The sequence below is a fragment of the Cyprinodon tularosa genome, unplaced genomic scaffold (genome assembly GCF_016077235.1).
Source record: "Cyprinodon tularosa strain WSP-4 unplaced genomic scaffold, ASM1607723v1 ctg12, whole genome shotgun sequence".
NCBI classification, from domain to species: domain Eukaryota; kingdom Metazoa; phylum Chordata; class Actinopteri; order Cyprinodontiformes; family Cyprinodontidae; genus Cyprinodon; species Cyprinodon tularosa.
In genome coordinates, this window is record NW_024038003.1 from 3,369,616 (window position 1) to 3,386,098 (window position 16,483).

At 40.6% G+C, this 16,483-nt stretch overlaps 1 protein-coding gene across 1 annotated transcript in view; it reads right to left on the reverse strand.

The window, feature by feature from the left end:
* LOC119774129 (nucleoprotein TPR-like) overlaps positions 1-16,340 on the reverse strand; it is a 30,596-nt gene extending 14,256 nt beyond the window's left edge. Inside the window, exons 1-30 of the mRNA XM_038271497.1 lie at positions 16,080-16,340; positions 13,825-13,929; positions 13,530-13,594; positions 13,179-13,269; positions 12,904-13,007; positions 12,475-12,639; positions 12,242-12,334; positions 11,913-11,993; positions 11,711-11,798; positions 11,494-11,631; positions 11,299-11,393; positions 9,689-9,886; positions 9,497-9,604; positions 9,198-9,421; positions 8,953-9,116; positions 8,632-8,741; positions 8,389-8,537; positions 8,115-8,277; positions 7,238-7,372; positions 6,786-6,926; positions 6,474-6,678; positions 6,172-6,368; positions 5,949-6,089; positions 5,698-5,814; positions 5,391-5,594; positions 3,550-3,725; positions 2,406-2,553; positions 2,076-2,213; positions 850-981; positions 13-143 (exon numbers count right to left, since the gene is read on the reverse strand). Of these exons, the coding sequence (XP_038127425.1) occupies positions 13-143; positions 850-981; positions 2,076-2,213; positions 2,406-2,553; positions 3,550-3,725; positions 5,391-5,594; positions 5,698-5,814; positions 5,949-6,089; positions 6,172-6,368; positions 6,474-6,678; positions 6,786-6,926; positions 7,238-7,372; positions 8,115-8,277; positions 8,389-8,537; positions 8,632-8,741; positions 8,953-9,116; positions 9,198-9,421; positions 9,497-9,604; positions 9,689-9,886; positions 11,299-11,393; positions 11,494-11,631; positions 11,711-11,798; positions 11,913-11,993; positions 12,242-12,334; positions 12,475-12,639; positions 12,904-13,007; positions 13,179-13,269; positions 13,530-13,594; positions 13,825-13,929; positions 16,080-16,230 (4,157 nt within the window). The 5' untranslated portion in view covers positions 16,231-16,340. The remainder of the gene's footprint in view (positions 1-12; positions 144-849; positions 982-2,075; positions 2,214-2,405; positions 2,554-3,549; positions 3,726-5,390; positions 5,595-5,697; positions 5,815-5,948; positions 6,090-6,171; positions 6,369-6,473; positions 6,679-6,785; positions 6,927-7,237; positions 7,373-8,114; positions 8,278-8,388; positions 8,538-8,631; positions 8,742-8,952; positions 9,117-9,197; positions 9,422-9,496; positions 9,605-9,688; positions 9,887-11,298; positions 11,394-11,493; positions 11,632-11,710; positions 11,799-11,912; positions 11,994-12,241; positions 12,335-12,474; positions 12,640-12,903; positions 13,008-13,178; positions 13,270-13,529; positions 13,595-13,824; positions 13,930-16,079) is intronic.
* Positions 16,341-16,483: the final 143 nt, after the last annotated feature.

The following is a 16,483-nucleotide window of genomic DNA, read 5'->3' on the forward strand; positions in this document are numbered from 1 at the left end:
AATGCCGTGTACCTGACCAGCTCGGTCTTCAGCTTTGCCGTCTCCTCCACTAGCTGGGCTATGCGTTTCTGCTGGGCCTCCTTTTCAGCCATCATCTTCTGCTTCTCCTCGGCGTCTCCCTCTTTCTGTTGGCTAAGCAGGTGCTGCGGAGACACAAAGACTGAAATTTACTCAAGTGGAAAACCAAAAGAAGAGGAGAGAACACACTGCTTCATCTGTTCTGAAAAAAACATGCAACAGTTTATAAGTAAACAGAAAAATAATCATATTTTAATTCATAGATCCTTTTTTTGCAAAGCAGTGGGAAACTGTTACTAAAACATATTTGAGGTCCAAAATGTTTCATTCTCTACCTTTACACACTTAAATTTTCTAGAGTTATAGTTTGTTTTTTAACAGCATGATGAAAAAAAAAGTCCAAATTATAATAAAGCAGGAAGATGTTTTGGATGGATAAATACAAAATGCATATATACAAGCAGCCTTAAGCGTTTAAATGTTTGCACATTTGTGTAAAGGTTAGACCAAACTAGTGTGCCAACTGAAGGTATATTCAACCACTTGAGTTTATACCCCATCAGTGCTGCCATATTTCATCAATAGAGGGAAACTCCTATTCAAATTAACCCTTTAAAGAAATAATAGGTAAGAATTAATTGAAGAAAAAAAAAATCCAAGATCATTCAAATGTTTCCATAGTAAAACAGCAACACATTCTTTAGGTCACTCTGGTTCTGGGGAATCAATTCACTCCTTTGGCATCATAGCACAACAACAGTAAAACAACTTAAAACTTGACCACTGTTGGAAAAATACTAAAAGTAAACTATTCTTTATCCTTCTGCTTACCTGAACTTTAGCCTTCCAGCGTTTGAGGTCATCCTCCAGCAGCCTCTTATCAGCCTGCAGGGAGCCATTTTTCTCAGATAGGACAGACAGAGAGTTGTGCAGGGGGGCGATGTCTGATTGTAGCTTTGTTACCTTGCAGAAACAGAGAGACAGAGTTGTATGATTATTGAGGCATTTTACACCAGACAAGATTTTTATTGCAGTTAATTTCCAGTTCAAACAAGGCTATTGGTGAAACCTAATAAAGCATAAAACAGTTCATCCCAGATATCTTCCCTCTTCTTTAAGTCTTATGTCAATAAGTCAAAAAAATCCAGCTAAATTTAGTGTTTAAAAATGAATTTTTTCTTGTCCTAAAATTAAATAAAAAAGATTCAGGTTTTTTTTTTTTTTCCCCCAAATGTCAATATAATGCTGTCTGTTCTGCCCTAGACTATGTTCTGGGAAAATGTTAAAAACTGTATTGCTTTCTATGAAGAACCATGAATGGTTGAAAACCCTCCTAAGGAACGGAAGAAACAAGAAGAGCTACTGCTGCAAAATTAAAGGATGTCAATCACAGAACCAGTTTATAACTATTAGAAGCTACCAGTAATGGGAAAGATACATTCTTTTATTTGTGTAAAATCATTTTGTGTTCTTATTTCTCTGCTAACGTACAATTAATCTTAGGGTTAGAAAACCTCTTATTTTTTAAATAAATTTTCTATTTGGTAGAGTGATTATACAGTTAATATATGTAAATCTTAGAATGAAGAGATTAGCAACATATCAAACATTTATAAAATATTTTAAACTATAATATCTGAACTGCAATCAAATTAATAATAACTTAACTTTATTGATCCCACATTGGAGAAATTTACCTCTTAATTTAACCCATCCCCTTGTGGATCAATGGGCTGCCATTGTGGGGCACCCAGGGAGCCGTGTGGGGTTAAGGGTCTTGCTCAGCGAGCCAGAGTGGCAGTCTGTGGGAGTGGGGCTCGAACTCAGAAGATAGATTCTAACTCATAGATTCTAAGCTCTATGCCCTAACCACTAGGCTACCACTTCCCCAGATGTGCCTCATTCTTGAATGCAAATATGTGTTTTAGGATAAGCTGTAATTAAGATCAATGTCGAGTTTCATTCATGCTCTTAAATTAAAAAAGTAACGTTCAGTACTACTGAAACATTGCATTATTCTAGTCATTGTAATAGAAAAAAAGGAGACTCTTTCTTACTTTAGCCTGAACCTGCTGAAGTTCCAGTTCCAGCTTGTCTCTGTCCATTTTCAGCATCCTGTTGTTCTCTTGCAGAGCGCTGATACTCTCCATCTTCTTCAGTTGTTCCTGCTGCTCACACAGGGTCTTGCTTGTCAACTGAGAAAGGGGTAGAAAGACCAGGGAGTTACACCAGATATAATCTACAGCCATAATCTCCTGTGAAACAGTTTCAAAAGCCCCTGATTATTAACGTAAGTCACCTCTACTTTTAATGAAAACGTACATATTTACATTGTTAAAAAAGAAAGATATCATGATAAAGGGGGTTAGGCTTATTCAGTCTCATACTTGCATCCTCTCCCTCTCAGCATTCAGAGCTTCCTGCAGCTCCTTCAACTCTCGGTCTTGGTGCTCGACTCGCTGTTTGTAGCGTAGCGTCTCTCCTTCAGATGCTTCGTACCGAGCAACAGCAATTTCCTTCTCCCGGCGTACAAACCTTAAAAAAAAAAGAAATGCATGAAATTAGCAACCTCTTCCTAAGCATTTATTGAAGCAAAATAAAACTCAGTTAAGCCCTGCTTTTTATACAACAGACAGACCAAACGGCTTCTAGCCTGAGAATCTTCTTAACACAATGCGTTTTTTGTAACAAGAACAGCGCAGGCCTACGTCCTACCTTCCTTTAGGAGCTATTGATGAAATTTTCTTCTTTATCACAAAAAGAAAATCTAAGTGCTAGATTGGTTTTATGAGCTCAGGACAATTGAATGCAAAATATTTTTTTCAAGAAACCAGGAAAAACAGGATCTGAAGCTCGTCTTTGATCCTGCAGTACCATTAAATTTGGGGGGGGGGGGGGGGGGGGGTTTACATTGCAATTGAAGGGGATGGTCTGGTATGAATTGAATAAATGAAATGAATTAAAAGAGGTATTTAGAAAAAGTTCATGGCAAAGGTGAATTCTTTTGAGTTCTCAAACTTCTTTGCTCCCACTTGGTGCTTTATAGGGCAACCAAACACATCGAGTTAAGAAACTACAGATTAAAACCAAGAAATATTACAATTTTGAGGCCAAACATAGCGATGAAACCACCTCCTAGAAACTTAAAAACCAAAATTATCAATAAGTAAATGAAACACACAAGTTTCAACATGGCAAATAACAAGTTAGGTTAAAAAATGGTCATAAATTACTAAAACTTTCTTAGACACACTTAAATACAGAGAAGAAAACATTCTCCTTCTTTTCAAGTGTATTGGCATCTGGGACCTAATGAGTATGGATGATTTTTTCCAAAAAAAGGCTTTACGCAAGACAAAACAAAAATACAAAAAAAATCTATATTCAAAAACACATGCCTGCTAGACTGTAACTGTACTAAAAGGTTATAACATCTATAAAAAGTTATTTTTGGTTAAAATGTCCATACATTTTCCCCTTGCTTGTATTAAAGCAGACCAACAGTGGGTCCAGGTGTAGCGGGGGTCCTACCTGAGTATCTCGAGTATCTGCTCAATGGTTTTTCCATCCTCACTAAATGACAGATCCAGCTGCTGCTGTTGCTGCAGCTGGCGACCCCTGCTGGCCATTTCATCCATCTGTTGGTGCAGGAGAGCATTCTGTTTTCCAAGTTCCTCAAGGCGAGACTTCAGGCTGGACAGCTCTTCCTGCAAAAGATTGAACCGTGAAATATGCATATTTAAGTATACCGTATTTTCACGACTATAAGGCGCACTTAAACGTCTTTTTTTTCCCTCAAAATGTGCAGTGCGCCCTATGGTGCGGTGCGCCTTATGTGTGTTGTAACTGCGACTTTTGAGACCACCTCATTGAGGAGATGATGAAAGAGTGGCTGAATGTAAGGAGACCAGCTGTTTTTTTTCCACTCATCACCATCGCTGTTAATATGTAACTCCATGCGTGCCCATCTCACAGCTGATGTGAAAAACATGGGGAAACAAATTAACCCTGTGCTCGCTGTTCAACCGCTCGACATCGGTGTGAACCGGACCCAGCAGGTGCAGCAGAAGCAGCGAGTTTACATGCAAAGTAAATGGTTGACGCGCGTATAGGTGCAGCAAAAGGTCCTGCAGCGCGTTTTGAGCAGCAGGAGCGTTTAAGCATCTGCCAACGCGCTGCTGCTGCTCGAGATGGAAAAATTGAAGTTTTGCTGCTGGACGCGCCGCATCAACCAATCAGAGAAGCTGATCTGGGAGCTGACAGCGAGACAGACACAGCGCTCTGATGACATATGATATTAACGCAAATGGAAAAGGCTGGATGGATGAGGAGATGATGAAAGCGTGGCTGAGGCAGGAGTAGCCTATGTGAGGAGACCAGGTGGTTTTTTCCACGCATCACCATCGCTGCGTGCCCATCTCACAGCCGATGTGAAAAAAAAGGTGAATAAAATGAACGCTGTGCTCGCCGTTATCCGGGGGGTCTGACAAAGGAACTTCAATCGCTCGACATCGGTGTGAAGCGGCCGTTCAAAGTAAGGCTGCGAGCGGCGTGGGAGCGATGGATGGCCGACAGAGACCACAGTTTCAGGATAAGTGGAACGCAGCGCCTGGCAAGTTACGCCACCGTTTGCGGATGGATTGTTGATGCTTGGACTAACGTGTCTGCTGGCTCTGTTGTTCAAGCTTTCGCAAAAGCCGGCATCATTTCCAAGGAGCCGCCCGGCACGGAAAGTGACTCTGACAGCGAAGAAGAAGGGGAAACTGGCATGTCGGATTTAGCGCAGCTGTTTAATTCAGAAACAGAGGATGATGACTTTGAGGGGTTTGATTAATACTCTGTAATAAATACTTGAATAAAGCACAATCATACTCAGTTTTGCTCCAGCTCTATTTTTCTACCTGAAAACTTAATTCAACAGCAGCCTCTGGGCCGCGGCGCATCCGGGCTCACCTCCGCAGGTGTTTTTTCATCTAAATAATCTAAATCTTTTTAAGTGAGAAAGTCCAGCTGAAAATTTAATCATTGCAGTCAGTTCATCCAGATTATTATCCTGCCTATGTTTTAAGTTAATTTATGCGTCAATAAACTGTATCAGAGGAGTAATCACAGCCCTGTGTCATCAGCGATGTGTCTCTCACGGCCGGTTCCCAGGTTTGAATAATACTTTGTAATAAATACACCTTGCAGCTTTATTTGCTGTGATCAGTGGGAATAAAGTAGTTTTAATATGTTTTTAAGTGGGAAAATCCACCTGAGAGGACATGTACCTGTATATAAAAAATGCGCCCTATAGTCCGGTGCGCCTTATGGTCGTGAAAATACGGTAATAACAGATCATCAACGATGAGGTTGGCGTATGGTCCCTCTACCTTTAGTCGTTTCTCTGTTGCACTCCAGGCTGCAGTTTTCTCCTGAAGGAGAGAAGTAGTTTTCTTCAGTTCTTCTTCCATCTCCCCCTTGCGTATTGCTTCTTTGTGGGATATTTTCTTCAGCTGCTGCAGAGCCTCCACATCAGCAGCATGAAGCATCAGCTCTCGCTCATACTTTGCCTGTGCCTCTCCAGCTACCTTTGTCTGAGGAAAAAACAAAGTTTTAGAAGTCTGCTGCAAAGTCCTGATTACCAGATGGATCACAGAGTGTGGGATTTAAACCAGTGGGGGTTGTTAGCAAATGGACCTGTAACAGGCTGTCCTGTGTGGCTTTCTGTTCCTGAGTGAGTGCGGCAGCAGCTCTCTCCAGGGCCTCCTGCTGCTCTGCCTGACTGGCCTTCAGACTGCGCTGCAGCTCGCACACCTCAACAGACAAATCAGATCTTAGAATTATTCACAACTCATTAAAAACAGCTATTCAACATAACTTGGAGAAAATACAAAACAAGGTCAGCTAATAAATGCAACTAAATTTTTTTTGGACTGTAACTTCCTTACTTGTTTCTCCACCGCCTCCACAGCCTGCCTCTTCTCCTCCAGCACCTGCTGCTTCATTTTCTCCACCTCTAAAATCTTACTCTCCAGCTGCTTCTGTGCCTCCTCCGAAGTCTTCAGTCGGATCTCCAGAGGAGAGCGTGACTACAGCAAGGAGAGAAACGATAAGCATTGGGTGTGTTTGCGCTTTTACGTTCAGCCAAAATGGCAGCATTGATCCCTTTACCTCCTTTTCTTTCTTTAAACTGTCCTCCAGTGTTTGAACTACAGATCGGTACTGTTCAACTGTGGTATTAGCGTTCTTTAGCTGTTCCTCCAGTTCAGCGTTTTGCTCCTCTGCACTTCGTAGCTGAGCCTTCACTTCTGAAAGCTCCTGTTCTGATTGGCTGATTTGCTGAGAAGCGGGCGGGACTGGGGAGTGTACTGTGGGAGATCAACCAAGACACAGGACTGTCATCAGGGATAAAAAAAAAAAAATAATAATTCTTCCCTTTAAATGCTGGATTATTAATCTGCAAATGCATGTACCTCTCAGTGGCTGCCTGAGGCCAGCGGCTCTGCCAGCGGGGGTAGTCGCATTGCTGGAAGCAGCAGCAGCTTCAGAGGAGGAAGCAGAGGCCAGCTGAGCTTTCAGTTTAGCCACCTGTTGCTCAGAGCCACTCAGCAGCTCCTTGGTCTTCTGCAGCAAGGTGCTTTGTGTTGCCAGCTGCCTCTTTGCTTCTAATAACTGTGCCTACAACCCAGCAGGAAGGAACAAAATCAAAACCATGACATTGCAACATCCTTCTATATTGAGCAACCTCTGCATTTAATTGACAAGGAGAGAAAGATTTTCTTTACATCCATGGTGCGTCCAAGGGCATGTCTTTGTGCGACTTCCTCCTCCAGCTTGGACTTCATCACAGCCACTTCAGCCTCCAGTTGCTCTATTTTGTTGTTAAGTCGCTGGCGAGTCTCTGTCTCTGTACGCTCCATAGACAACTTGGGAGGGAAGGAAGGAAGGAAGGAAGGAAGGAAGGAAGGAAGGAAGGAAGGAAGGAAGGAAGGAAGGAAGGAAGGAAGGAAGGAAGGAAGGAAGGAAGGAAGGAAGGAAGGAAGGAAGGAAGGAAGGAAGGAAGGAAGGAAGGAAGGAAGGAAGGAAGGAGATTCAAAATATATATTTATCAACAGCTAATAAACTTAGATAAATGTAATTATGATTAATCCTAAACATCACCAACATGCTTGTATAGGCAGCTGCTATTGAACAGGCTGTTGGTGAGGAAGGACAACAGTGTAATTTGGGCTGATACCTGTATGCTCTTGAGGTTGGTTAGCAGCAGGTTCTGGTTGCGTTGTTCGGCCAGAACGGCTTCCTTTTCTTTATCGAGGCGATGCTCTGCTTGTCGTAACATGTCTCTCTCTTTGGTCAGATTCTCCACACGCGCCTGAAGAACAAGAAAAAAGACAGGATGTGGACATGCAAAGAAAAGCTTAACACAGTCCTTGTTGGTTTATCAACTGTGAAATTAATCCAAACAACAATAAATCCAAAGTATTCTGTTGCAGAGTGGGGAGTTGCCGGTTACTGATTCCTTTGACATAAACCCAATCTGAGAAAGCTGTACGGTGCAGTTAAGAGTCAAAGACAAAGAACTTAACCTGTTTTAATCTAACTGAAAATTGCCTTCTAGCTTTGTTAAACATAAAACAAAAAACATACAAAAAAAATGTAATCAGAGAGGATTTAAAAAGTCTAATATGACACCCAAATCTAAAAAAAACTGTATTTTAAAAGTATTGTCAAGCACATTTATTCGCTAAAATATGGATAAGACTTCACTTAAAGTGAGGTTTAAAAAAAAACAACTAAATGTAGAATTAACAGAAAATCTACAATTAATTCAATTTAAAGATAATTTGTTGTTTTAATTGAAGAGTGCTCTGTTTTATTCCAACCAGTTGCTTAAATAAGTCTTAATGAAAATTAAGTCACACCAAATACTTATGACATTACTTTAGATCTCAGATCCATGCTTGCCTTATCAGTACAAAGCAAGTTAGACTGTAACCAGTTTTTATAATGTTTGAATCTTTTTAACCAATTTGAGAATCAAGTATAAAATGTCTAAAGGTGATACAGATTACAGTTTGAACTGAGAACTGTCTCCCAAAACTCTTCTTCCTCACCTGCTCCAGTGCTAATTTTTCATTAGCCCTTCGTAGGTCCTGGATCATTGTGTGGATGATGTGCTCTTGTCGTTGGCCGGTGGCCGCCATTTTCTGGTTGCTCGTCTGTAGCGCAGTGATCTCTCTGCGGTACGCCAATACAGTTTCTTGAAGAATATCATGCCTGATAAATAACAGGGAAACAATTTTGAGAGCCGAGGACGGAAACAGTTCGTTACAAAGTGAAAATAGAGAAAACCAGATTTTATAGCTTTTTTTCTAAGTTTAATTGCACCTCTTGTTACTGAAGTCGAGCTGAGAGGTGAGTTTGGCATGGCTGGAGCGGAGCTCTGTCAGCTGCCGCTGCAAGCGGTCATTTGTTTCATTCAGCATTCTGTCGTTCTCAGCCTTCTCCTTCTTATACAAGGTGAAAGCATCATTCAGCTGGAAGTAAACAAATGGATTCCCATACCGTGTTAACAGTCTAAATAACATTTACCAAAAAAAAAAAAAAAACCCTACTGCTGACAATGCCTACCTGTTTTAGAGCAGCTTTTGTTTGAGCAGTCTGGGTCGACTCTGCAGCAGCGGCTCTCTGAGGAGTGGAGCGAGTAACGGGGGCAGGAGGATGGGGAGAAGACTCCTGACCTGTAAGAAAAACATCAGGATATTATCCTAATAATAAAGGCCAAAGGAAAACATCCCATCTATTAGTCTCACATTCCTTTGAATCTAACAATGACATTTTAAACAACTTATTTTCTTGTTTTAATATTTCCATTTTGTGAATCGCAAAACTGCTAGTCCACCAAAAATTCCCAACTGGAGGAGAAGAAAACATTTCTTTCTCTGATGTCACCTTGAGGAGGCAGGCTGAAGCCTGTGCTCTGAGTCAGCAGTGCCTTGAACATGTCTCTCTGCCTAGCGTTGGAGTCTGCTAGCTGTTTCTGCTGGTTCCTCTGCTCTCTCAGCTGCTCCACCTCCTTCTGGAGTTTATCCGCCGTGGACTGCAACTCTGTTACGCTACAACAGGTAAAAAGTAAAAAATATCTTTCTCAGCACTTCTGTAAAACATACAAAAAATACCCTGATAGAGTTCCTTACCGTGCTGTTGTTTCCCTGGCCTGTTCTCTGCTCTTCTCCTCCTCTAGCTCTCGTAGTCTCCCCAGCAGACTTTGGTTCTGTGTTTGCAGCTCCATCACACTGCGGAACGACAGCAAGCTTGAGCTGTTCACCTCTGAGGTGCTGGAAATGTCGGAGGAGCTGCCGTCGTCTTTGGACACCCTGTTACCGCGTGCTACTTCCAACTCTAACAGAAGATTACACAGCTGGACCGGGAAGATGAACACGTTAAAACTGGAGTTTTATCTTACTGCCATCGAGTTAAAAGAAGCACAGCATACCTGTGTAGAAGTGTCCTCCAGGTGTCTCTCTGCCTTGAGTTTATCTCTCTCCATGGCTTGAAAGCTTTGTTTGGCCTCATCCTTCTCTTTCTGCAGACTGTAGATCTCCTGATAGCAGAAAAAAAGTTATTGAATATTTTTAAGAAAATTACTCAGTGTGGATACATTTATGCACAAATCATTCAAACGCACAGCTCGAGCTTGTTCCAGTTTGTTGCACAGGGATGCCATTGACCTCTGCATGCTCTCATACTCCTCTCTTTGCCGCTTGAGTACAGGTGCTTTGGACTCCACCTCCTGGACTATTTCATCCAGGACCTTGCTCACCCTCCTCGTCTCCTGCTTCTCAAGCAGCAGCTGGGTCTGGCACTCTGAATATGCATTATAAAGCTAAGAAGAAAACATAGCAGGGAAAAATTATTCAGAAAGGAGACAGATTAAAGAGCCAGGCTCCACTGGCCTGTGCCAGTTTAAAAGGTCTACAACACACATAACTTCATTGATCACATTTTAGAACGTACAAAAATAAACAACAATCAGGTGATTAGAAATTAAGAAATAATATATGTTTATAATGGTCACAAACAATAAAATGTGGAGTCCTGCCAAAGCAAACGAACGGAAATCCCTGATGAAAGTAATTAAACTGCTTAAATTGGTTCCTTTTGTCCCGTTATAATTAAAATGACAATTTGTTAATGGGATTTAGGACAGACCAACACATAGTAAAGAATGAGTGTTGTGTGAAAGAGAAATTATTCTTCAGGGTTGAAAACTTTTTTTTTAAATGTCTATGGGAATAGAACTCTTGAGTAGAAGATCCAATTGTATAAGGCCGTCTTCTGATGTCACAAAATAAAATCCTGTGCAGATAACTTCCATCATGAGTCCCAACGTTAGTCATTAAAGAACCACTGGGATTTGATCCATTTACAGCTTTTTTTATGCAGTAAGATTAATCCTCAAAGAATGGAAATGGTTTAATAAAAGGCAAAGAAAGGTGAAAAAGGAGTTATTCGGGAAAGCGGCTATAAAGATGCTATATGATATCTCTGGATCAATGGGAAGATCCACGACACAGGTGGAAGAATCTGCTTCAGTTCTAACTGGTGGTGGAGAGATCCCAACCCCTTCAGTCAGAACTGTAAAAGCCTCTTGGATGAGAGGCGATACTTCCTCTAGAAAACTAAATCAGTGAATGAGAAGGAAAACTAACATTGTCCTGAACACAACATCTGTAATGGAAAACATGGAGCCTGCTTTTCTTTAAGGGAGGCAATGAATCAAGAGTTGAAGGTAGAATGGAGGAATCTAAATACACAGCAATCATGGAGGAAACACCAGATAAAGGCTGCAAACACCTTTAGACTGGAAAGGAGGTTCAAGCAGGGCTTTATGGATGGTCATGATTAAAGCATACTAATGCTTTCTAACGCCCCAGTCAACATCTAGACCTTAATCAAACTGAACATTAGTGGCAAAACTTTTGAAAATGTATGTTTAAGACACTCAGTCAAATTTGACTGAATCTGTTCTACTAAGCAAAGCAGATAGGGACAATACTGAAGTCTCCATATGTAGAAAGCTGGTGCAGACATCACATACAAACTGCAAATCCAATCCATGAAGAGGCAGTTTTTAACGTAGCATGCATAATGTTTAGATTTCAATTTCTAAACTTCATAAATCGCCCATCTTCTATAAATTGGCTACACATCTATGCTCTACTCCTTGTTGGTCTGAGCATTTTTGCAAGGTGCTTTATAGGAATCTACGAATGTTTAACTGGATTTATAACTTACATCGAAAAACTTCATTCCAGGCTTGACAATAGCAGCGATGGCAGCAGCTGATGGACACAGAGAGTCTAACTGTTCTTCTGTCAGAGAAGAGCCGCCTGCAGGGGAAAAACATAAGCAGCAGGATCAGCACTGTTACCAGAACAAAGATCATTAATCATAAGATGTCTACAAATTAGAGAAAGTGCAGGTACATACAGCAGTGTTTGCCTGCAGCCTTCACCACTGCATTTTCCAGCTCCTTCTCCATTTTCTTGATCTTCTCTCCAAGTTCCGCCTCAAGCTGCTTTTTTTGCTCTGCAGCATCTGACACTTTCTTCCCCAGAGTCTTATTGGCTGAAAAGACACAACATCAGTCCATTACAGTTCATTAGTGACGCCTGGCATATGGAGGGCTGTAGCTAAAGCCTCCTACCTTCTCCCGTGTCTTTAACCAGCTTGCTGAGCTCCTCCACTGCCCTGCTCAGCTCCTGGTTCTTTGTCTCCATGTCAGTTGCTGCACCCTAGAGAAAGGAAAGGGTGTTACATGCCTCTGACCAACATTAGCATCAGGGAATTAAAAAGGTGACGACATTGTGATTTATTGAATATCATTTCGTACTCAAGGTGACTCTGACCTTATAGAGTGATGACAGTTTGACATGGGCGTTGAGCTCAGTGCGATACTTCTCCTCCATAGCAAACTGTTCGTCCTTCGCCTTAAGGGATAAATAGTAGAAAATAGGTAAAGAAAAAAAAAGAAAACATTTAGTAGGGAGAAGAACAAAATTAAGTTAACAATTGATATGTCTCCTCTATGTAAATACATTTTGCCATCTTCACATTACCGAAGACTATGTTTTTACACCTTGCAATAATGTTGCTGCTTTCAGATATTAAATGTTTTGTTTTTTTAATTCTTAAAACCATATCTAGTGTTAGTTGTAAACCTCAAACTCAGTTTTACCTGTTTGAGTTTGTTATTGAGCTCGTCAGCTCTCCTGCTTTGGCTGTCACTCAGTTCTTTCAGCGAGGCAAGCTGACTTTCAAGCCTGGTCACCTGTTGGGGAGAAACAACACAATGCGTAAGCGCTGAATCATGTCTCTAATGACCACTGATTAATAAAAACCGACCCACACATAGAAGCCAAATGTATGTCTGTATATCTATCAAACCGTCTGTGTTTAGTCGTTTTTCACCTGGTCGTTGCTGCTCTTCAGACTGCCCTGCAGCTCCAGTATCTCCTTGCCTTTCTCTCTGTTGGTGCTCAGTAACTCCTCAGTTTTTTCCGACAGCTCTGCCGTCAGCCACTCGATTTTCTTCTCGTGCAGCTCTTTCTCCTGCTCCATCCGTTTCTCTCTGTGCTACAATTACAATATTGTATTTGTAAGAAAAATAAAAAGAGCCCCTTTTGCTTTGCATAATGCCTTGTTGCACCACTTAAATCATCTTTAATGTAGGTAGTTGGATTTTATATGATTGTTCAAAATGAAGCAGCATAAAACTGTACAGGGAGCATAACATTTTCACAAGAGTGATCAAAGTTATTGGTTTTAATGTGGAACATGAGGCAGGTAAAGACGCATAATGACTTTGATAAAATTACTTTATAACAACCAGTCTACTACCTGCACAGAGGCTGCTGATGACTGTATTTCATCCAGCTTCATCTGTAGCTCCATCTTTACTTTACTGGTGTCTGTAAGCTTCTCATTCAGACGTTTCAAGTCCTCTACATACACAAATGATCAAAAAAGATAAGGTAGTTCTTTAAAAGCTATTACCAAAATATTGACATAAGAAAATTGTCTTCAAAACATAAAAGAAGACCAACATAATTACCACATAGATTTCAGTTTAGCAGCCCTAAGACATTAAACCGAGAAAGTGATGCTTATATTACCTGTAAGGTTCTCCACCTCCTGCGTCCTCTTCTCCAGCAACCTCGCCAGTTCTCTCCTCTCCGCCTCAATTTCATATTTAGACTTTACTTGCTGCACAGAAAAGAAAAGATTATTTCCCCCTATTAAATTAATAAAGAATAAATCACATTTACTGTTATCAGTGATCAAAGCTAAAATTATGAAGGTTCGCTTTAGAGCAAAGCCAAAAAAATAAGTTTAAAACAATCATATTTGTTCACAATGAAGTGCAATCAAAGAAATTAAGCTAGATTTTTTTGCCAACTTTTAAATATCTGAAGTAAGCTTGTGTGTCCCTGTCAGCTGGCCAAGCATAACTACTGTTGCCTTACCTGCTTTGGTTGTTTATCTTCACTAGACTCATCCTCTGTTCCCTTCAGAGTGCTCAGCTCTTCATCTGCACAGAGATAAATATTCAGAAAAAAAAGGTTTCTCAAGGTTAGGTAAAAGTAGAGGGAGCATAAGTCAGATTTGTGACATTATTTTCCATTTAGACCTGTCATTTATTAATCTTTAAACATTGGAACTTAAGATCTGAAAGAAAACAGGTCCACATGTTATACTTTTACGTTACAATGTACATTTAAGTTTAAATGACTGGTTATACAGATTAAAAAAATAACTCACTTAGTTTTTTATTCTCCTCTTTCAGGACCTGCAGGTCTTTTGTGGCAGAAAGTATCTGTTCCTGACTCTCTGTCAGTCTCTTCTCAACATCAAAGTACTGTTGCTCTAAGGAGACAAAACATTCAGCAGATATGTAAGCAATTGGAGAAAAATTGAAGGTAATATTACCTGAGAAAGAAAGCTGAAAAACAATAGAATATTAAAACTCTTAAATAAGCAAAGAAACTGAGTATTTTTAGAGTTGTTTGGCACACTTAGTTTTAAACAAATAAAGGGGTTGCATATCTAGTTTTCTAGAGTTCAAAACTAGACAAAGCTTGGACTTCTGTTTAAAGAAGCATGAGTGTCATGCCTTTTATTAAAAAGCACCTATCAAAAATATCTTTGACGTATTTTTTATTTTTTTTTCCTCTGGAAAATCCCGTTTCAGCAAGTTAGCTACAGAAACGGTTCATGTTGAAGTTAAATGTTCTACACGCTTCTGCCTCGGAAAATATTCGTCTTTGCGAGTATTGTTTTGCTCAGAAAACAATTGAATATGTGTTGAAATAATTTTTTTGTAGAGTATGAGAAATGTCTCAGATAAATTTGTGTTTAGGTTAAGCTAAGTGTAGAATGTGCTGAGGATGTTCAGATCTGAATATTAGTCAGTGATTAGTTTTTTCTTCTGTGTATTTCAGTTACAAAATAAAAAAGGATATCAAAACCAGATTATTGAATAAAGATTCTTCAAGAATGCAAGAAAAGCAAGCCTTGTGAGGAGAACTTTTTTCATGTTGTTCGCTGGCTGTCTAGCTTCACACGGTCACGTGTTGTGAGGATAGCACAATGAGCGATATCCCTGAAGATCTGGATCCACTCTTTGTGCAGTTGGATCTGTCTCCTCTTTGTTATGTGTTGCTTACAGTTTTGTTATTTAAGAAAACAGTAATATAACTCCCTGGGGGTCAAGTGGTTAGGATTCGGCCCGGGTTCGATTTCCAGTCAGGGAATGTAATTTTATGGGGGAGTGGTGGCCTAGTGGTTAGGGCATAGAGCTTGGAATCCTGAGGTTCTTATTTCGAGCCCCACTCCCACAGACTGCCACTCTGGAACTCTGAGTAAGAGGTTTAACCCCCGATTGCTCTACGAGCGCCCCACGATGGCAGCCCACTGCTCCCCGAAGGGGATGGGTTAACTGCAGAGGTAAGTTTCTTCAACGTCCATCCATCCATTTTCCATCACTCTTTTCCCAAGCAGGGTCGCAAGGAGTGCTGGTTCCCATCTCCAGCTGTCTATGGGCAAGAGGCGGGGTTCACCCTGGACAGGTTGCCAGACCATCGCAGGGCAACACAGAGACAAACAGGACAAACAACCATTCACACACACACCTAGTGAAGTTTAGAGAAGCCAATTAACCTAAAAGTCAGGTTTTTTGGACTGTGGGAGGAAGCCGGAGTACTCGGAGAGAACCCATACATGCTCAGGGAGAACATGCGAACTCGATGCAGAAAGACCCCGGGCTGGGAATTGAACCAGGAACCTTCTTGCTGCAAGGCAGTGCTCTGTTTGATTAAATAGTAGAATTATAATACAACTATGTTTTATAAATATAATTTAGCTGGTGATATACAGAAAACAAATAATTAAGAGAACTACCAACTGATTTTTATTTTTTGAGAAGAATTGGTATTAATATTAGGTGACAGGACATGACAGATTAAAAAGTCTACTTAAAGGACAAACAGTTTGGTTAAATAACATTTTTCAAACGTTTGCAGATCTGTACTATTTCACTGGGTTGTTTTGGATTGATTAATCAGTGGCAGCCTGACAATATCGCGTCGTTTTGAGTAAACTGATCTACGAACCAAGACCTGATCTACGAATCAAGACGAACCAAAAAACTCCATTATTGATCGGGTAAATATTTTTTGTCCATTGAGAGAATATAAATGGATATAATAACAAATCTGAAAACAATGTTGTCAAAGTTATTTAACACATTTGCTTAATTTCGGCGTTCAAATAAACTATTTTAGAGTCTGTCTAATCAAAATGTTCTCCTGTAAGCTTGCTTGGTCCAATTTCTACCGCCGAAGCTAGCTTTAGCATGCTCCAGTAGCTAAAAAAAGAAGGGTAGTTTTTAGCAAAAGAACAATCAAACAAAACAATAAGTTGTACACCGAACGACGAAAACTAAGGTTTTCCACGTCTATTGTTGAATAAGGAGAATAATAGAGAGGAAACTATAATGGAGAGCTGATATTACCCACCGCTGTCTGCCTTGAACCGCTCATGCTGTGTCTTTAGCGCCTCGTTAGCATTCTGCAGGTCAGTTACAAACTTCTCCAGCTTGTTTTGGACACCTTTCGGGAGTTTATTCAACTCCGTCCGCTCCAAAGCTTGCAGCAAGACGGCCGCCATCTCCACCAACCCCTCTCAGGACTGTCCCCCAAAACTGACCAAAAAAGCTGGACTGGAAGGTCCTTAACTGTGTAACTGAAACGGGCAAAAACTGAACGGAGAAAGGATGTACACTTTAGACTTTCAAAATAAAACTCGTTCCGGTGCAACGGATCCCTCTTTTTACTGTCAATTATTGGTACATGTGTTGAGATCAATGTTTATTTAGTCGAATAAAGTTATTAACGCTTCTAAATAAGACTGCTTAGGCTCA